This window comes from Dipteris shenzhenensis, chromosome 27 (assembly GCF_047967505.1).
Source record: "Dipteris shenzhenensis isolate YYH24624 ecotype China chromosome 27, Dip_SZ_1.0, whole genome shotgun sequence".
NCBI classification, from domain to species: domain Eukaryota; kingdom Viridiplantae; phylum Streptophyta; class Polypodiopsida; order Gleicheniales; family Dipteridaceae; genus Dipteris; species Dipteris shenzhenensis.
The window spans coordinates 31,294,834-31,317,026 of record NC_141622.1 but is presented as its reverse complement, the minus strand read 5'-3'; the positions used below and the strand labels follow the sequence as shown (position 1 = coordinate 31,317,026).

General features: G+C 46.0%; 1 protein-coding gene across 1 annotated transcript in view; it reads right to left on the bottom strand.

The window, feature by feature from the left end:
* LOC147884165 (putative plant SNARE 12) overlaps window positions 1-22,193 on the bottom strand; it is a 71,389-nt gene that overhangs the window by 10,181 nt on the left and 39,015 nt on the right. Inside the window, exons 6-7 of the mRNA XM_087398247.1 lie at window positions 13,238-13,317; window positions 12,865-12,921 (exon numbers count right to left, since the gene is read on the bottom strand). Coding sequence (XP_087254373.1) covers window positions 12,865-12,921; window positions 13,238-13,317 — 137 coding nt within the window. The remainder of the gene's footprint in view (window positions 1-12,864; window positions 12,922-13,237; window positions 13,318-22,193) is intronic.

The window sequence follows — 22,193 nt, the reverse complement described above, 5'->3', positions numbered from 1 at the left end:
CGGATGAAGCGGAGAGGGGAGGCGGGGGCCATCTCAGGGAGACGAGGCGGGGAGGGTAGACGAGGGGAGACGGGGAGGGGAGACGGGGAGATAGAGGAGGAGGTCGAAGGAGGCGGCAGCGAGAGAAAGCGATGATGGAGGAGACGGAGGGGCTGTGGGAAGAAGGAGATGGCGGGAGGGGGGCAACGGGAGCAGCCAAGTACTCAGGAGCTCACCCTATCAGTGTCAACTGTCATTATATTATAAGAGACAGTCCTGAAGAAAAGGACAGCTTCTTGTGAGAGAATGGAGAGTGAGAGAGAGCAAGAGAGTGAGAGTTGAAAGCTTGGAAGCTGAAAGCTTAGTTGTAAATAGAAGAGTGTGAAGAGTACAACTCAAAAGAGAGAGATAAGGTTTTGTCCTAGTGACAAAACCTTAGTAGTCACTAACCATAGTTAGTGAACTAACTGCGGTTAGGGGGAAAAACCTCTTAAAGAGGGAAAAGTGTCCCTAACTAGCTTATTAAATTACATTGGTCACTACTGAATTATATCTATAATTCTAACACCCCCTTGCAGTGCCAATGTCATGTACAAGGCTGATCAATCACCAAACGGATATAAGTTCAAGGCACTGCGAAATGCCTCAAACTTTTCACATGGTAGTACTTTGGTGAAAATATATGCAACGTTGTCATGGGTGGACACAAAGATCATACTGATCTCTCCTACATGCAACTTCTCCCTGACGTAGTGATAGTGAACCTCAATGTGCTTCGTGCGAGCATGAAACACTGAATTCTTTGCCACTGCAATGGCACTCTGACTATCACTGAGAATTGGAGAAGGACCCTCCAAAGACAGATGAAGATCAACAAATAGACGTCGCAGCCAGACACATTCAACTGTTGCTGTGAAAGCTGCCCTGTACTCAGCTTCACATGATGAGGTAGCCACTGTAGATTATTTCTTGCTCAGCCAGGAAAGGCAAGATTTACCCAAAAAGAAACAATTGCCACTTAAGCTTTCACTATTCCATTCCCTTCACTGTTTCATCTTCTATCCCTCTTGACAGTTTCTATTTCCCTTGCACTCGGATTGAAAACTTCTATCCCCTCTCATAATGGATCCTCCTGGACATATGGAGCTCCAAAATATGTTTGCACAGTTTGAAAGCTCCTCACATAATCTCTCCTCCCCCTCTGCATAGTCCGGGAGCTTCTCACACAATCCTTTTCCCCCCTCTGTTGCATAGTGTGAGAACCTCTCCTCCCCTAATCTCGTGGACTGCCTAGTATCATAATCACCAGCCCAATCTGAATCACTGTAGGCATGCATCTGCAAGTCACCCCCCTTGGGAAATAACAAGCCAAAAGACTTCGTGCCTTGCAAATAACGGAAGATGCGCTTAACTCCCTGCCAATCCATAGTTTTTGGGCTGTGCATGTACCTGCTCACCTGAGATACTGCAAACTCAATATCAGGTCTAGTATTGCAGAGATATTTGAGGCATCCAACAGCCTGACTGTAAAGTGTGGCATCAACTAATTCTCCTACATCATGCATTGTGAGTTTCAGCCCCGGCTCCATGGGAGTGGCTATGGGCTTACAATCATGCATGATGTTAAATCTGTCCGAGAGTTTCTGAACATACTTGGACTGAGACATAACAGTGCCACGTCTCTCTTGAGAGAACTGGGTCCCCAAATAAAAGCGAAGCAGCCCCCAATCTGACATGTCAAAGTTGGTCAGCAAATCAGCTTTGAAATTTGCAATATTATCTTCATTGGACCCTGTGAGCAGTAAGTCATCGACATAAAGAATGATGACTAAAATTTCCCCCGCATCCTTTTTGATGTAGAGAGTGCTCCCAGTAGGACTATTGTGCAGCCCCTTGCTGGTCAAAAAGGCATGAATCTTGGCATACCATGCACGAGGGGCCTGTTTCAGCCCATACAAAGCTTTATTCAGCTTGCATACCTGAAGTGCATTTCCTAAAATTTCAAAGCCTTGAGGTTTTTGACATAAACCTCTTCCAACAAGTCTCCATTTAGGAAGGCTGTTTTAATGTCCAACTGATGAACATTCCACTCAAAATGTGTAGCAATTGCAATAACAGATCGGATGGTGGTCATCCGGGATGTAGGAGCAAAAGTCTCCTCATAATCTATGTCCTTTCTCTGAGCATAGCCTTTGGCAACCAGCCTTGCCTTGTATCTGTCAATGGAGCCATCTGGCTTCCGTTTCACCTTGAAAACCCATTGTGTACCAATGGCATGTTTACCTGGTGGCAAGTCTACGACATCCCAAGTCTGATTTTTCTGAATGGATTGCAATTCATCGTGTATGGCATTCATCCAATGCACATTGTCCTTTGCTTCTTCGAATGTTGCAGGCTCCTCCTCATCGAGAAGAGTACCTGCATATGCTGATTCCACTGAATTAGCACCTTCCATGTGCCTTATTGCACTGCGAGTCCTGCCAAGTAATGGAGCATCAATCTTACTCTCCCTGAGAGTCTATAACAGCCAGTTTGGGACTGTTTTTGGTGTATGTATGTCTGCAATTTCTTGCTGAACCACTTGTTCCACTGTCTGTGGAGGTGGCAAGACATCCTGTGGCTGAACTGGAGCATCGGGAGGTGGCTGTAAATTCTGATTTGCATCAGAAATATCAGCAGGGGAACCCAAGGCAATGGGTAGCAACCCCTCAAAAACATCCTTTGAAGAAGAAGGCATATGAAATTCAGCCTGAGTGTGAGCTGAATTTTCTGCAAATATCACATCTCTACTGACAATGATCTTGCGTGTAGCAAGATTGTAGAGACAGTACCCCTTGCTTTCTGCACTGTACCCAACAAATATGCACTTAATTGTCTTATCTGACAACCTATGCCGAAATTCAATTGGCACATGAGCATATGCAAGGCATCCCACCCAATGATGGAGTCCTCATGGGACCACAGACATCACTGTGTATAAGCTGTAATTTTCGGACAGCTTTAACTGACCCATCCTTTTTGAAGGGGACTGAGACATAACAGTGCCACGTGTCTCATGAGAGAACTGGATCCCCAAATAAAAGTGAAGCAGCCCCATATCTGACATGTCAAAGTTGGTCTGCAAATCAGCTTTGAAATCTGCAATTTTGTCTTCATTGGACCCTGTGAGCAATAACTCATCGACATAAAGAAGGATGACTAAAATTTCCCCCCCATCCATCTTGATGTAGAGGGTGCTCTCAATAGGACTACTGTGCAGCCCCTTGCTGGTCAAAAAGGCATGGATCTTGGCATACCATGCACGAGGGGTCTGTTTCAGCCCATATAAAGCTTTGTTAAGCTTGCATGCTTGAAGTGCATTTGCTGTAATTTCAAAGCCCGGAGGTTGTTTGACATACACCTCTTCCAACAAGTCCCCATTTAAGAAGGCTGTTTTTATGTCCAACTGATGAACATTCCACTCAAAATGTGCAGCCATTGCAATAACTGATCAGATGGTGGTCATCCGGGATGTAGGAGCGAATGTCTCCTAATAATCTATGCCCTTTTTGTGAACATAGCCCTTAGCAACCAGCCTTGCCTTATATCTGTCAATAGAGCGATCTGGCTTCCGTTTGACCTTGAAAACACATCGTGCGCCAATGGCATGTTTACCCGGTGGCAAGTCTACAACATCCCAAGTCTGAATTTTTGCAATGGACTACAAATCATCGTGCATGGCATTCATCCAATGCACATTGTCCTTGGCCTCTTCGAATGTGGCAGGCTCCTCCTCATCAAGAAGAGTACCTGCATATGCTGATTCCACTGAATTAGCACCTTCCATGTGCCTTGCTGCACTGCGAGTCCTGCCAGGTAACGGAGCATCAATTTTACTCTCCCTAAGAGTCTGTAACAGCCAGTTTGGGACTGTTTTTGCTGCATGTATGTCTGCAATTTCTTGCTGCACCTCCTATTCCACTCCTTGTGGAGGGGGCAAGACATCCTGTGGCAGAACTAAAGCATCTAAAGGTTGCTGTAAATTCTGATTTGCATCAGAAAAATCAGCAGGGGAACCCAAGGCAATGGGTAGCAACCCCTCAAAGACATCCTCTGAAGAAGAAGGCATTTGAAATTCAGCCTGAGTGTGAGCTGAATTTTCAGAAAATATCACATCTCTACTGACTATGATCTTGTGTGTAGCAAGATTGTAGAGACGGTACCCCTTGCTTTCTGCACTGTACCCAACAAATATGCACTTAATGGCTTTTTCTGACAATTTGTGCCTAAATTCAACTGGCACATGAGCATAAGCAAGGCATCCAAAGACTCGGAAGTGATCCACTGAAGGCTTCCTATCATTCCAGACCTGATAAGGAGTTTTTGTTTTTAAAGCCTTAGTGGGAGTCCGATTCAGAATGTAATTGGGACACATCAAACCCTCAAGCCAGAATTTGTAAGGCATGTGTTTGCTTTTCAGCATACATCTGTCCATCTCCATAAGAGTTCTATTTTTCCTCTCAGCTTTGCCATTTTGCTGAGGGGTCAGCCTCACTGTGAGCTGATGCATAATACCCTTGCCTTTCACAAAAGCATCAAATTCTGCAGACAAGTATTCCCCACCTCTATCTCTACGCAATGTCTATATCTTGACTCCATTTTCATTTTCAACCATGGCTGAAAAGTGTTTAAACACCGTGAACACTTCTTATTTACGTTTCAACCCAAAAACCCAAGTGAAATTGGAGTAATCATCAATAAATGTAACGAAGTAGAGATGACCACCCAACGATGGAGTCCTCATGCGACCACAGACATCACTGTGTATAAGCTGTAATTTGCGGAGAGCTTTAACTGAACCATCCTTCTTGAAGGGAAATCGATGCATCTTGCCCAAAATGCACCCTTCACACGCATGTGGAAGAGGTATCTCAAGAGGTGGCAATGCATCAACCATGGAATACTTCTGAAGTGTCATCAAGCTGTTGTAATGCATGTGGCCATATCGGGCATGCCATAATTCTGCATTCTGCATGGCAGCTATAGGGGTAGAAACTGCAAGAGCATGCTGCTCTTTTCTCAAAAAGATCAAGCTGAAAAAGCCAACGCAGCAGAGTACCAGATAACCTTAGGGATAGTCATCCTCCCTGTCTCGGACAGCACATTTGTCATCCCCAAACATGACCTGAAATCCAGCTCTGTTAAGAGTGGACACTGAAAGAAGATTTTTGGTTATACCAGGCACATATAAGACATCTGAAAGTCTGAAAATTGAGCCATCAATGGCAGTGAGCTCAACATCTCCTGTGGGATGCAAGGAAGTAAAAAGACACTTCCTAAAAGTGACGTGCTTGGATGCACCACTATCAAAATACCAAGTGTTCAGTGTTTCATTGACACTGAAAGCAGATGCATCTGTAGAAGAGTCATAACTGCAAGTCAAAAATGCATATGTATCATCACTGCAAGTGGCTGTACTATCCCGAGCATATGGAACAGCCAGCCTAGAATCTAAAATGCAAGATAAAAAGGCATAATCCTGTCCAACAAAGTTGGCTGCAGCATCCCCACTGTCAGATGCATGAGGAGCTGAATCTGAAACAGCCATTCCGGAGCTGTTTTTCTTCTCTTTTGCAAGCCTTTTCCTGCATTCTGCAATGTGATGACCTGGCTTTTTGCAATAGTGACAAAAACCCTTCTTCTTGGGCTTACTTGCATCATTTTTAGCCTTTTGTGAAGGCTGTCCTGACCCACTAGAAGGTTGATTTACTGATGTCTTTGCTTGTCCCTTTGTTTTTTATTTAAACTTTGAGAGCATGGCTTGTTCACCTACACGTGAAGCCAAATTTTTCCTGGTCTGCTCTTCCTGAAGCAAAAGTCCTATCAACTCATGAAAAATGAGAGGATTTGCACCCCCCCTCAATGATAAGTTCAGCGAGGTATGAAAGCTGAGATAAGACTCAGGAAGAGAATTCAGAGTGGTTGTAATCATCTCTAAATCAGGAATAATTTCATCTATATTTAACAATTGCTCTCTGAGATCTGTAGCTTTGTGAGGTGGACTGACATGGAGTCACCCTCTTCCATATGTGTATTACTTAACTCTCTTTTCAAGAAAGATACCCTTGCATCATTATGAGCTGCATACATGCTTTCTAAAATATCCCACGCTGCCTTCGAGGTCTTACACGACCGGATATGCGGAATGATAAATCTTTTCACTGAAAGAGAGATGCATGACAAAGCTAAGGCATCCCATGAATCCCATCTCTTCTGATCTGGAGTAGTGGCTATGGCTGCACCAACAACTTGTTCTGCAGCTGCCCCTTGTGCACGACCTCTTCCACCTCCTTGCTGAGGAGGGGTATTAGGTGCCATACCTGCTGGTCGGATCTCACCCCCATTCACATAATCCCATAAATTGCGAGAAATCATAATATTGTGTACCATAAAACTCCAGAGGGAGTAGTTGGTACCATCCAACTTGTCTTCCTGTGAAAGACCACCGAACTGGAAGCCATTCTGATTTTGCTGGGCCTTATCTGAGAAAGAGATTTAAGCAGATACAAAACTGAATTCCCTTACTGGGACTGAAATGCACAACTCCCAAAAAACACAGCCAAGCACCGGCTGTAAATGCAACTCAGATTTCTGTACTTGCACTGTCAGAAATCTGTCCAAGCATCAAAAAACTCTCCAGAATCTGCCAAAAGTGCTGCAAAACACTCCAAGAAAGGCAGTATGAACTGAAAACTCCAGAAATTGCTCTCCCAACGCAAAAGCCCCAAAATAGGCCTGAAATTGCAACCGGAAAGGGGCAAATTGATCAAAAGCCCCAAATGTTGCAAGAATTGCGCTCTGTCTGCATCACTGCAAGATTGCAGTGTAATTACAACATCCCCAAATTTCTTCAAGAAATTGTACTGCAAAACTGAAAGCCCCAAATTTCGAGCTTGAAATTGCAACCAGAAAGGGGCAGAAGTACTGAAAGCCCCAAATTTTGCAATTTCAGCAGAAAGCCCCAAATTTCAGACCAAATCTGCAATGTTTGCTCCAAGTGTAGCTCCAAAACTACAAAATGATTGCAATGTCTGCAACAAACAAAATGCCCCAAATGTACTCCTACAAAACTGAGCCAAACAATGGCTGTCTGCAAAATTTGCCTGCCAAAGATCACCTGCTTGTTCTCCTATACGAAATCAAAGGACTACCTCCTGTACGGAAGCAGGTCCAGTACGGAAGTACTGTATGGAAATACTGTACGGCTGACAGTACGGAAGTACTATACGGCTGACAGTACGGAAGGACTGTACTGAGAACGTACGTGCTGTACGAAAGTACTGTACGGAGAACGTACGTGCTGTACGGAAGCACGGAAGACAACAGGCTGTACAGTTGCTGGTACGACGAACAGGTATGGTACGGGATGTACGGCGAGCAGGTGCAGTACGCGATGTACGGACAAGCGGGTGCGGTACGCGCTGTACGGACGAGCAAGTACAGTACGACAAGTAGGTACGACAAGTACGAAAGTGCAATGAGCAAGTACAAATTCCGTACAGTCGTACGGACTGTACGGACAAGGTGTAGCAGCGAAGCATGGGTTTGCAGCTGGAGCTCAACGGGGAAGTCGTAGGGAGCTGGATCTAATGCTCTGATACCAAATGTGAGAGAATGGAGAGTGAGAGAGAGCAAGAGAGTGAGAGCTGAAAGCTTAGTTGCAAATAGAAGAGTGTGAAGAGTACAACTCAAAAGAGAGAGATAAGGTTTTGTCCTAGTGACAAAACCTTAGTAGTCACTAACCATAGTTAGTGAACTAACTGCGGTTAGGGGGAAAAACCTCTTAAAGAGGGAAAAGTGCCCCTAACTAGCTTATTAAATTACATTGGTCACTTCTGAATTATATCTATAATTCTAACACTTCTCTCCAGGGATCTCTGCCGCATAGTGTGAAGATGAACTGCTCCAAATTGCTCCTCTCTACCGCCAGCATCCTTGCAAAGGAAGTATTTCCCAACTTGTCTTCCGCGTGCTCCAGGTTGTTGAAGTCCCCTCCAATAGTCCAAGAGTCTACATCTGAAAGACACTCTGTCAGATGTCTTTAGAAAGCTAGTGGTTGCTGCCTACACACCAGAGCATAGACATTCAAGATGCCTATCTAAAATCCCCCGCACTGATCCCAGCCAAAAACATCCGCTAACACTGCCTATGAAATTGAGATGCAAACTCCCCCTCTCCTGCCTCCTATGGGAGACCACACCCTAGGGCCTCTAAGCTCAAGTTGATTGTGGAGTGTTTGGAGACCCTCCCTCAGAGGAGATTTTTCTAGAGACAATGGATGGTGGCGAGTTCAGATAGCGGATAGAGATTTCTGGCTTGCCAGGGTAGTGTTTACGTTGCAGATAGATCAAACACCTGGCCAAAGGCTGCAGGAGAGGGCAGAGCAGGGATGCCTCTCAGCCGAGCCCCGAGCAACGGACTATTCGCCCAGAGGGAGTACAGCATGGGACAGGTCAACGAATGGAGTCACAAACCCCCTGGGTAGAACCTTCTAGAGGGAACATGGACCATGGTGAAATGGAAGAAACCCAACAGAAACACCCTAAAGCAAAGAAGACATTGTGCCAGGCAGCGGGAGCAGAGGAGGATAAAGTGTGAGGCCACTCTAAGGAATAAGAGGGCCCAAAAGGATCGGGCTACGCTCCACCAGAGACCGAGTGGTGTCAGGGGAGCTAAGATGGAGGAAAATCCCTCTGGTCACCTCTTGAATATGGTCCCCATCCAATGCTAAGCTTGCCTGGATCCAATCACGAATCTGGCTCCTAGTTGACATGTGGCCAACTATCCTACCTACCACTGCCCTGTCCTATAGTGATTGTATAGCTTTCTTCACCTGTTGTTTGTCCTTCGGAGAGAGAAGAACCTTAACAGCTTCAGGAGTCAAGGGTGCTGCTGCCATGTGAGCCCCTCTTGCCAGACCAACAGTCACCACCAAGATTCGCACTTCAGAGGAGAAGACACAACTGTTGCGCTCAGAGAAGAAGAAAATTAAAACAACACAGGAGAAAGGGTGAAGCCCTTCAGAACCTCTGCCACGAAAAGCAAACACAAGGCAGCCGACCCAAAGAGGAGGCTGGATGGGGGCTGCATCTCGATGGCCAAAAAAACCACCAAAAGCTGTCCCAAAAAAGTGAAAACTGAGAGTGAAAGCTCCAAGCAAAAGCCTTGATCCAGATCTTGAACACTTCAATCGGCAAGAGGCACGAGACTGAAGCCAAGGGCAAGAGCCTCCGGGGTGCTTGTTCGCGACTGTCCGCCGTCCATGCACAAGCCTTCGGAGGGCTTGGGCACTTGAAATGGTGAAATTTACCGCTGTACTTCGCAGGGCCTGGGTGCTTGAAATGGTGAAATTTACCGCTGTACTTCGCTCCTGACAATTTCTTGTCTAGTACACATAATCATCCCAAGCCCTAGAAGCTTCATCAAGTGCTTTCTAACCTCCAATTTAAAAAATTTTCAAGTAATTGAAGCTATATCATCTTTATTATCCTTTATCCACTACCTCAATTAACATGTGAGTGGGTTCGCGGATTTTCATCATATCATTATCCACTTCACAAATAGCAAAAGCCTCATCAAATATGTCAGAATTTCTAGCTTTCACACAAGTTGCATACTTCTCTAGCCTATAATTTGCTATGGTAAGCCGTTTCAGTTTAGTTCTCTCCAACATTTGAACACTGGACTCTGGTTCCTTTAACACTTTTCCTTTTTTCTCCCTAGAGTGCTTGTCAATATGAGCATGAATGACCTTACTTACTTATTGACTCTCATTAGCCTGCAACTATTGAGTCAAAAGTTGTTGTAAAGACACCCTCTAGATTTTCGACCTAGTGTTTAGTGATCGAGTCTCGCATGCCATGGGACGTGATACCTATTGTATCAACCAGATTACCAATCCTACAACATCCACACAAAAAATTCTAATTCCATTTCACGATTATTCTCTCTCTCCATGTTGTCTTTTCCTCTCTCTTTTAATATTTTTTTCTCCAAACAGTAATTATGATATTTTTGAAAATACGAATGGCAAAACAAACACCACCTCCTCCAAAACAAATAGCAAAAAGAAGGAAAGAATGCTCTTTGGTCCCATCATATGTGTTGCTTGACCTTTGATTACTTTATTTCTCTCACTGACCACACAACATCCCATATATTCCAAATGAAATATATTATGGTGGTTCTCAACAATCCTTTAGAAGCTTCATTTGGCTCCCTTAAGCCAGTAAGTTCTGCTCCTCCACACTGGGCTGATATTGATGTGTGTCATCTTTAACCTATTAACCACGGACACCAGAAAAAAAAAGGAGGACACGTGGCAACTTGGAGGAGAAGAGCCTGCCACATGTCACAAAGAAGAAGCTCTTGGATGGAGGCTTGGAGGGGCAAGGAGGTGGAAAGACAAGAGGCATCTTTAGGGGCAAGGAGGAGATAGAAGGTCAATCGAATGGAGGAGATGGAAGGTCACCTTCAGCAGGAAGGAGGAGATGGAAGGTTAATGGAATGAAAGGAGGAGATGGAAGGTCTAAGAGCCATGGGTTAAGACTTGGATGGAGGCTTGGAGGGGCAAGGAGGTGGAAAGACAAGAGGCATCTTTAGGGGCAAGGAGGAGATAGAAGGTCAATCGAATGGAGGAGATGGAAGGTCACCTTCGGGAGGAAGGAGGAGATGGAAGGTCTCAGAGCCATGGGTTAAGACTTAGCCAAAATTTAAGAATCAAAGATCCACCTTCAAATGGGGAGTGGTTGTTGATGGTCATGCATCTTTGCCCATGCAAAGCACGGGTTCAGTACTCGTGCCTCTTTAACATGCTACTACCTTGGCTCAATTGACCAGGTTGACCCTTTGATGCTCATTCGAGGCCTTGCAAGCTCTATGAGTCAACGGCTATCTTCTTAGCTTCTTTCTCAAGACAGTGGCAGAAACACTTTTGAGCTAGTGACCGGTTTTGCATTAGGCAAACAGCCATAGGCTAGGTGTGTACATCATATGTTTGTGTTCTCTATACCAACATAGACAATTGACGAGTCTCGACATGAGCACCCTCACACTTCTAGAATTGTGCACTTGCCACCAAAAGTCTCTCAAAGAAAGGTCCTTTGATGCTTGAAGTAGACCCTCTACTGCCTACCTAGTGACAACTGGTCACGAAGTTGAACAGGAAACTCATTGTTACAACTCAACATCACTACCTTACAATTGAGTACCCAACAATCACATGTACTCATGTGACCAATTTTCTTCAATCCTAGCAATGCGTGACATCGCTCACAACTATTGAATCCTAACGTGGTAATGCTCTTAGTAGTGCAACTCGCCAAACACGATCGCAAACCCCTCTAGGCCCACACAACCGCTGGCCAAATTCATCCTAGCCCAACAAACTTGAACCCATCTTGGCCTTTATTACACACCTTCCCCCAAGTTACCATAGGCACAGTTATTTCTCTAGTCTAAAGGAAGATTCGAAGCCTACCTAAAATAAAAGGGCACCTCATTGACTTGTGTAAGGAAAATGCTAGTAGGATTGATTAACTATGTCCACAATCAAAACAACTCAGCCATCGGCTTCCTACTTCCCTTATCATTCATCTAAAGTTGTTTGCATCGTCTCAAACATTTATAAGCAGCCAAGGCCACCAGGTGTTTAATGTGACTTGCGCGTCTTAGTCACCTGTCCGGCACAAAACAGACGACTACTCTGATCAATCATCGAAACACTAGCACATACTAAGAGGGATTTTAGGTCCTATTGGCACCTTTCTGCACATACCGTTTGCATTACTAGAAAAAATTACAAGAAGCGCTTGAATATTCCGTTTAATATTGAATTGTTGTTGGATACAGCAGCTACCATGCTACCAAACCTGAGGATATAGCATGCAAAGCAATAGATCTGTAAAATTGAAGTACATCACAAACTCAAACGACAACCTAAACTTTTTTAATCTTCATATCTAGATAATTGAATGTATCTAGATGAATCCAGTAACATGCCCAAACTACGTATGAATCTCTTCTACCCATCTTTCTGAGGGAGCAAATTCAAGCCCAACCCATGTGTCTTTTCTTGGTATATAAAAGCATAAATGAGAACTGTTCTCCTTCAATTGTTTCCAAGTTCATTATTCAAATGCAAAGAAAGTTTATTGCTGCGAGAAACATAAAAAGGACTGCTTCTGCCTCAACTTATACAACAATCAACCCTTTCAAGTTTCGCTCAATGCCTATTTTTTCCTCCTCACAGCCCACATTAGTGCAAACAGAACGTAAGGTCCTTCCAGATGAGCATTAGAATGTCAAAGGCCCTGGACTACAGACACTATTTTGGAGACGCACAATTTAGTTTAGCAAGGAATCAGAGATGCACAATATAATTTAGCAAGGAATCGCTACTGAGCTTCAAATTCCCACCCTCATAGAGCTTAGAATACTAGCGAACTTACAAACCTGACCTTTTGGAATACTGTAAGTTCTTCGATACGTAGGAGAAATGGTCTAAAAATAGCCCCGTATGTCCTGTCTATCTTCACTTTGAGATTGGCTAAAAAAGCTTGGATGGCTAAATCACCCCACTCTCCCCCCCCCAAAAAAAAGGAAAAAAAGAAAATGAAAACAGGAAAAAAAAAAACAAGACATCACGTAATATTGTTTTAATTCAGCTTTAAAGACCCTACTACTTGCAGGAATGGAAAATGAAGGGAAAAAAGCCTGACCTACTATGTTAAGTAGGTGAAGGCCAAACTGATACAACAAGAATGGTGGCAATGTGGCTTCCTTTAATAAAGTATAAAAAGCTTGAATTCATTCACCGTAAAAAAACACATGCAATAGTTAAATTACCTGTGCCTTCAGTGTTTGACCTGTCTGTGCACCTACATTGATTGTATCTTCAACAACCTGTAAGGGCAACATTACTGTATAATGAGCAGCAAGGTCCTCAGATGCCTCAGAACTGGAAAGGATGTTAAACTTATGTCCACACGGCCGGTATTCAACATGCATGTTAACAATGCATATTACACCCAAAGGTTTCACATAAACAACAAAAATAAAGATTAACCCCGCAAAAAAGTAAATAAGACATGCTCTGTGACGTAGCGAAATTGGACCAAACAGTTAAACATTATAAGTCAAGGCATGGTCTTCTATGTAGACCAAACATTTTTCCCCCTCTTATAAGTTAGCACAAATCAATGTCTTGTCAACAACTTACCTTTTTGGATCTTTCAATGGCTTGGTCAGTTTCGTCCATCGTTTTTTTCCCAGTGTCAACCAGTTCTTGATTCGTCATTGCTGCATGCACAGAATCATATCATAATTACTCCTTTTCATATCTAAATTAAAAATTTTATAATAGAAGCAAAAGAACAAAGAAAAGAAGGGAGTTTCTAAGCTACTTTATACAAAATTATGAGTAAACGAGAAAAATAAAAAATAAAAATAACTTAATAAGCAAAGCTATGCTTATGTTCTCATCAGTACCCAAGCACAAGCTGCCATCTGCGTTTCAAAAGACTCCGGAATCTCTTGGGTATCACAAAAATAACAGATTGCAGAAGATTGATGACCTTATGGCTTCATAAAGTCAAACCAACTATAATATTGTTAGATCAATAACAAATAGTGCATCTCAAGAGTGGAGGATGTAAGGGAGCCCCTAATATATCTGTGATCCACATCTATCATTCCGGTTTGCTCTATTGATCAGAGATCTTGCTCGTGAACATCTTTAAAAAATTTGTCAGACTGGGTGTTTTGCTGTGGAAAACCTCGATCCAATATCAACCAAGGGATGAGCCAAGCTATGAGTGGGCCTAGATAGGGTCCAAGATGGAGTCCTCGTGACAATGACTTTAGTGGATATAGACCTACCATAGATCACCCTTAATGACCCGATGGACCTATCATGTCAATCGCATGGTAGGCACCTCCAGAGAGTATTGGTACGGGAGGAGATGGTCAATGGACATAACCATCTAGTGGCACATGCATTTTTGTAGACAGTGTGTCATAAAAAGCAGTCTATATGTTAGAAAATGAAATCCCACGAGAGGGTATCTCACAGCGGAAGACTGATAGGCAGCCCAAGAATTACACGCGGAAGTATTTCACTATGGAATCAAGCTTCATAACCATGTGTGTACTTCACAACCGTCGATGTGTGTGGCTCAAAGACAATATAGAAGCAACCTCGAATATATTTCCATCCGTCCACAAACTGGACAAGATACAATACCAAAAGGTTCTCCTACTATATGCCTAGCACCTCTAGATCTCTGAATCCACGTGCTCCACTGAGCGTATGTAGACTGTCTGTCCAAAGGATCTCTTCCACCTTGTGTCTGGGAACTCAGCCTAGCTGGGCAGCTCCTCAAGATAAGTCTGCAGTCGTTTGTAGGTCACCTTCACCTCCTGTGTATAGGCCCAAGGATGGTCCTCATCCTGCTCCTTCCTGCTCTTGGATTACTGCTCCAAGTGATGTGTTATGAGGCACGAATGGCCTCCTTTTATTAGGCTCAAGCCCGGCCAAATGGACCAACCCACAGCCTCTTCCTAGTTGACCCAGTCTGCCCCTACCAGCCAATTGGCTTGGGAAGACTATAATAGTCCCTCAAAACTCATTTCTTGGCTCCTATCTTGCCACGTGGCAGGCTGCCACTGGCCCAAGAAGGCCTGCTCATGTTCTATCCTGTTTTGCATGCCCTTAGGGTCTTCCATAGCTTGCTGACCTGTCTGTCCTCTCCATGTGTGGACAGTATCTTGATGTTCCTTTGCCAGATCTTCCCTCCATGGTAGGTATCCCCTACCAAGTACCTGTCCTTTCTCTCCGCTGCCCACATGACAGCTCATGTGTTGCCCATGTGGTAGCTACATGCCTATTACTACTCTATGGCCCACCCCCTCGATGCACTCCTCATATGAGGGATCACAAGTGAGGAGGTGACCAACCCTATTCCAACACCCCCTCTCACCGACCCACATTGGCCCAATCCCAATCCATCAATGAATAATCTCCAGTAGCTCCTGTGTCGTAGCCCTCTAGAACACTTTGGCATCGGCATAGTCTAGTGGCTCCTAGTCCGCCAAGTCTGGTTCCGCTTTCGCACACCAATCTGGTACAGAAGTCCATCTTTTTGGCACCACCACCTTCAATCAAGAACCTGCCTCTGAACTCGAGCTCTCCAGGTACCAACATCCTCCAACTATCCCCCTCATGATGGGTGAACAGCATGAAGTCCTCCAAGCACCAAGCTCTCAAGGCCCGTTTCAACTTGTCCTCCATCTAGCGACCAAACAACATACCCGAGACATCATATCCCAGGCACAAATCCAAATTAACTGGACCATCAAACTCCAATTGTGCTTCTGTATTGTTGTCCCCCTTTAAGTCACAGACACCATCTGACCATGAGTCTTCACGTCCTCTCGAAGAATCCCCCTCTGCTTCAGTAACACTAGCCAAGCACCCAGATGACTCTAGGCACTCATCACTGTCCATCACCTTCACAAAGGATCTTGACTCCTCTTCTGACCAATCCTCAATGTCTGACATTTTGATAGTCACACCAGGGTCCACATATCTAATCTCGGCACACCATGGTCCACATATCTAATCTCGGCAACACTCAGAGTTGCCACCAAGAAAAATTATCCTACTACCACCTGAGCTGACTCCTCTGACTCTGATCCGGCACCCTCCTCCTTCTAAACACACTCTTCTTTTTGCAATCTTTCACAAAATGTCCTAGCTCATCGTAATAGAAGCACTTCTCTTTCTTTCTCTTCTTCTTGTTGTCTTCATCTGAATTCGCTCCGTCGTCAGATTTGGGCTTGCCTTTGCCAGCGTTATCCTTGCCCTTGCCTTTGCTCTTGTCATGAGCTATCAGGTCCTTGGCATACTTATCCGTACCATCATACTTCTTTTCCCAAGCTTCTTGCTACAACAGTAATGGAACTAGCTCCTCAAAAGTCCCGATGCCGCCCTATGCCCTGCGGTCGTCGTAGTCACAAAACTACTATAGCTTTCAGGGAGCATTCCCAACAACAACCTTGCCATCTTGGTTGTGCTCATCCTTTGACCAACTGCCGCTAGAGCTGATCCCGCACCACCTACATCTTGGGTTCCTGTACCGATTCCTCTTCATCCATCCTCATAACGTAGAGATCTGTCTCAAGGTCCAAGATTCTCGCCATACGTATCCCTCGATGTCATCCAAACCTCGAAAGAAGTGTTCGCCATTTGAATATGCGACTGCACCATATCTGCCATCGTACCCACAATGATAGCCAAGGCTTTTGCATCTTGGATCTACCATGCTCTCATTGATACAGCATCTGCTAGCGTTATCACCACCGCCAAGGATGATGTCAGTGGCCTGAGGTATCAACTCCGTCCCCCTCGCAATCCCCCAAGACTCTCTCAACACTAAGTGGTCATGAACCTTCATTTTCCACAACAGATAGTTGGTCTCATCGAGCTTGTTTGACTCACCAAAATTTGGGATCTAGTATCTATTGACCATGATAATGAACTAAAAGAGATGAGAGTGTCGTACACCTGTCTCAACCTGAGCCTCCCACCTAGGTACAATCCTTCAAGCGCCTACCTGAACCTGAGCCTCCACAATCCTTCAGACACCGCTAATTCCTTCAATTAATGAATCAAGGTCATCCTTCAGCAAGGTCCTTCCCTTCAAGCTCCACTTCCCACGAGCTTTCGTCTGGTCTCTGATACTATGTTAGAAAATGAAATCCCACCAAAGAGTATCCCGCTGGAGAAGATTGATAGATAGCCCAAGAATTACATACAGTAGTGTTTCACTACGATATCAAGCTTCATAACCATGTGTGTACTTCACAACCATTCATGTGTGTGCAAACTAGCAAATAGACTGTACTCAAAGACAATATAAAAGCAACTCATATATTTCCGTCCATCCACAAACTGGACAAGATACAATACCAAAAGGTTCTCCTACTATATGCCTAGCACCTCTAGATCTCTGAGCTCGCATGCTCCACTGAGCGTATGTAGACTCTGTGTCCAAAGGATCTCTCCCACCTTGCTGTCCGAAAACTCAGCCTAGTGGGCAGCTCCTTAAGCTAAGTTTGCAGCCTTCTATAGGTCACCTTCACCTCTTGAGTATAGGCCCAAGGATGTCCTCCTGCTGCTCCTTCCTGCTTGCTGCTCCAAGTGATGTGTTATGAGGCCCAAATGGCCTCCTTTTATAAGGCTCAAAGCCCAGCCAAATGAACCGACCCAACAGCTCCTTCCTAGCCAACTCAGTCTGCCCCTACCGGCCAACTGGCTTGGGGAGGCTATAAATAGCTCCTCAGGGTTCATTTCTTGGCTCGTGTTGGCCCTTTCTAGCCATGTGGCATGCTGCCACTGGCCCAAGCAGGCATGCTCATGTTCCAACCTGTTTTGCATGCCCTTAGAGTTGACTTCACTTGGGGCCCATATAGGCGACCCCTTTGTACTATCTCATTATCCCTTTGCAAGTACTCACGCTTGCTTCAGCTTGTTGGTTGCTCCCTTGCACTCTACTCCCATTCCATTGCTTCTCGCACCCAACAGTGGTATCAGAGCAAGTTCTCGTGCTCCTACCTCCCTCCCCTCTTGCTTCCTACCTTTCCATTTCGCTCTAGTTCAGTCCAATGCCTCATTTTGTTGCCAGAAATCTGTTTTTTAAGCGGAAAAACAGTCCAACTGTTTTTCGGCTTTTTCAGGTCTGATTTCGATGTTTTTTGAAATTGATGAGCTGTTTTTTTTTTAATGACACCTTCCCATACCATTTGGACTCCGTCTGTACAATTGTATGAACGTCATACGGACCTGTACGAATAGGTGTGCGGTACTGGTAGGAGTTCGTACGAACTGAGTGCAGGTGATTTCGACCACCGTTTTTGGGCTTTTGGCTCAGATTTTAACTTTTTATGTCATTTGGTCCTTCCTCTAACTGCTCCAACCAGCTCTAGCACCATTTGGCTGGAATTTTCTCCCTCTCGACTCAGATCTACCTAGTACAGTTGGATTTGAAGTGTTTCACCCTCTTTTGTGTTACATTTGCACACGTTGCAATGACATTGACGTGATTTTGCTCTAGAAATTGGGGCTTTTGAATAGATTGCTGGCAGATTGCAGGATATTCTCAGATTTGCATGTTATTTGCACTCATTGCAATGACATTTGGCTGCTTCGAACTAAAATTTAGGGTTTTTTAGTGACATTGTCAAGAAATGGCAACAGTTTTGGTCACATTTGCAAAATACGGTAAAATTTGGGGCTTTTCCACATTTGCCCTCTTTTTGGCATATTTGCCCTCTCAAAAAGGGGGCTTTTGTCAGATTTGCTGATATTTGCTTGGCACAGCCAGATTTGGGTTCTATTTGCATTTGCCCTTTGATTTGGGCTCTTTGTCCTTTGCAATTTGTGGCATTCGGCCAACATTTGGGACGAATTCAGCTCCGACTTGCATTGGACATCTTTGCGGACATTTGCCCCTTGCCCTTTGTTTTGGGCTGGTCATTTGCAGAGAAACTCTTTTGAAGGGGGGTCCTTTGATTGGACTATTTTTTCCAAGTCATTTTTGGGGACAGTTTGTGCATTTTGCTTAGTGTTTGAGCAGCAATCTTGGCATTGGCACTTGCAAGCATTTGCTGTCATTTTTTGTATGATATTTGCAGCCAGCAGTCAGATACTTGGGCAGCCTGCTCATTGCACTGATAGCATTGACGCTTCAACACAAGAAGGTCACTTTCTTTTCAGGGATTTATTTTGCAATGGCACACCATCACTCTCTTGGAATGCTTGCTCATGAAGACAAGCTTGATGTTACCAACTATCCCCTGTGGTCGTAGTTGGTGCGCCACCTATCGGTATCTCCTAATTTTTGGGGTATTGTCGATGGATCAAAGACTAAAACTCTCTCTTCATCACAAGCACTTACTGCCACCACAGCCATTTATGACACTTCTAGTTCATCTACCACTACTCTCGTCTTGCAAGACACAGCCACTTATGCAAGAGGGAGGTTAGCCAAGGATGCATGGGATACTTTGGCCAGTCTTATCAAATTCGCAATGAGGCCTGGGTTGCCTATTTACGCAGGCAACTGGATATTTTTAAGATGAATGAAGGCGACACCATGGATGCCTATCTCACCAAAATTAAAGATTTTAGAGAGCAGCTCATCAATGTCTGCTTCTAAGCACATTACTTCCTGCAGATCTCTTTGTCAGCATTGGGGGCTGCTCCACATGGTAGCACAGTGACATGTGCCAGCAATACATCTTATCCAGTGAAAGGAATTGGCAAGGCTGAGGTCACCTCAGTATCAGGGGATACAGTTCACTTCTGGAGGTATTAAAAAGAACCTCATTTCTATCTCAGCCATCTCCTTAAATGGCTTTCGAGTTCTTTTTCACAGTTATCATTGTGCTGTGTATGGCAACTGGTACGATGACTTTGTTGTACATATTGGGTCACTTTCCCATGGGTTGTACCACCTTGATAGTTATGAAAAACAGGCAACTATTGAGGCAAACTTGGTGTCAGAATCTATAATTTCAGATTCTCACTTGTGGCATGAGAGATTGGGGCATCTCAATTATACAAGTCTGGTGAAAATGCACTCAGAGGATATGGTGGTTGCACTCCCACCCATGCATGCATCTGCTAAATATGTTTGTGAGGGCTGCTTATTGGGCAAAATGCACAGGTTCTGATTTCCAAAGGATGGGGCTGTTGGTGCATCCAAAAAGTTGCATCTCGTACATAGTGATGTATGCGGGCCGATGCAGACAGCATCACTTGGAGGCTACTTCTACTTTTTCACATTTGTGGATGACTTCACCAAGTCGACCTGGATTTATGGCATGAAAGACAAGTCAAATGTCTTCTCATGTTTTAGACATTTTCTTGCCATGGCTGAAAATGAAAGCGAGAATAAACTCTTGACTCTCCACACTGTTGGGGGGGTGAGTACATGTCCCATGATTTTTCTAAACTTATAGCAGCCCGGGGTATCATCCATCAGTGGATTTTTGCAAACTATGAGTCCAACAGCTACTCCTAATGTCTGATCAAGAGCCTCATCTCTCTAAGGTCCCCGGCTAAGCTCATGCGAATGCCCCCCACCCTCCCTGCTCCCGTCTACCCCCCCTCGCGTTGCGCGGCCCCCTCTCCCCTCCCCCTCCTCTTTCTCCGTCGCCTCCCGCCGCGCCCCTCCGTCCCCCTCTCTTCCCTCTCCGCCCGCCATCCCCCCCTTCTCCGCCCTTCCGTCCTCTCCCCGCCTCCCCCCATCGCGTTGCGCTACCACCCCCCGCCCCCTCCTTCCCCTCCCCGCTGTTGTGCAACGCTGCCCCCCCCTTCCCCTCCTTCCTCGCCTCTCCTCCCCACCCCCTCTCGCGCTGCGCTGCCACACCCCCTCCCTTTCCCTCCTCCTCTTCCCCGCCTTGCGCTGCGCTGCCCCCCCCCCTCCCTCCTGCTTCCTTCCCCCTCCACCACTCGCTCCCTCTCCACCACCTCTCCCCCCCACTTCCCCGTACCTCTCCATCCCTCCCTCTTTCCTCCCCCGCCTCCGTACCACTCCCCCCTCCTTCGTCTCTGCCTTTTCCTTTTCATTCCCCCGCCTTTTGGAGCGTTCGCAGTTTGTCGGTGCGGTATGGCGGCCATGAGCCCAGAACCGGTGGCCCAAATGGACCCCCCCCCCCTCCATCAGCCTACCACATAACACTGACAGAGCATCAGGTCTCCTTGGTGAAGCAGGCCGCCACGGACTTCTCCCAGACATCCGTTTAAGGGAGAGTCATTGGCTACGCCCCTTCACGAGCAGACATCAAGGACTGGTTGCAGTCCACCCTCTACCTTGAGGACAGCCACATAGAGGAGGTTGCACTCATGGGACGTGGTATCTTCTGGCTCAAGCTCTCCTCAGCACAGGCTGCGAGCGATATGGTCAGACGGTCCCCTACTTCTGTGGGTGGGAAGATCATCCTTATGGTCCCATGGTATAGGGGTTTCAATGTAGCGGACTTCGATGCCCGCTTTCGCATTCCTCGCCATCCAGTTACCCTCATTTTCCCAGGCCTCGCAACCGAGCTTCGCCCGACCATCAAGGACCTAGGGGCGCACTTTGGCTGGCTCATGCAGGACACCTTCGTTGATGTGGCGGCAAACCAAGGGGTGCCACGCGTCAAAGTGGCAGTCCTAGATCCGCAGAGTATCCCCTCAGAGATCGAGATTGAGACGGACTCAGGTGTGGTGACGCAGCGCATTATGGTCACTGGTCGCCCAAGTCAGTGTCTGAGATGCCACGGCTTCGAGCACCACGCGCGCTCCTGCCCTCGCTTCACGAGGACAGAACCTCAGAAGGCCCCCCAAATCCAAGCAACTCAGGATCCCCCCCGCTAGGCATCGACACCCCCTCCCGAAGGGGAAGGCTGGAGTTGAGGTCAAAAGAAAACGGAAAGGAAACAAATCAGGACCAAAAGAGCCTTCCCATCTACAGCAAGAGCCCCCTGTGGTCACCAATCAGCAGCAGCCCGATAAGGGGAAGGAGAAAGGGAAGGAGAATATCAGCCAGGCTCCCTCTCATCCTTCACCCCGCCCCCCCTCCCCTCCCCCCTCCTCCTCGGTCCCCCTACCTCCCCCTCCTCCAGGATTCCCCCCAGCACCGTTGGTTTCAGCCCCCCCTCTCTCCCTCTAGCATGATCCCGAGGTAACCCCCCCCTCCGCCTGCGCCACCTGCAGCCCCGAAGCTAGCACAGACCTCCCCCGCACCTATCCCTCCTTGCCCAGCGGAGGGGAGAGGCCCTTCCCCGCAAATGGTCAGCACCACTCCAGCTTGTTCGACAGCCAGCACCCCTCTCTCTGGTTCAGACTCCTCGTCCTCGTCCCCACACCCAAGGGCTGCTCCTAGAGCTCTACCTTTGGAGTTTTACCGAGCAGGACCTTGGGATTATTTAGATGCAGCGGGTATTGGCTCCTTCCCTGCATGCCTAGACATCAGCTTCTTCTTCCTCCGAAAGGGGACGGAGGGTAAGGTGTTCGCCCTTGCTCCCCACGATGGTCCTGGCTATTCCTTCACTATCACCAGTGACGGGAATGAGCAATGGACGAATGAAAATGTTTGGGAGACGATTCAAGATCAGTCCCAGGAGCAAGT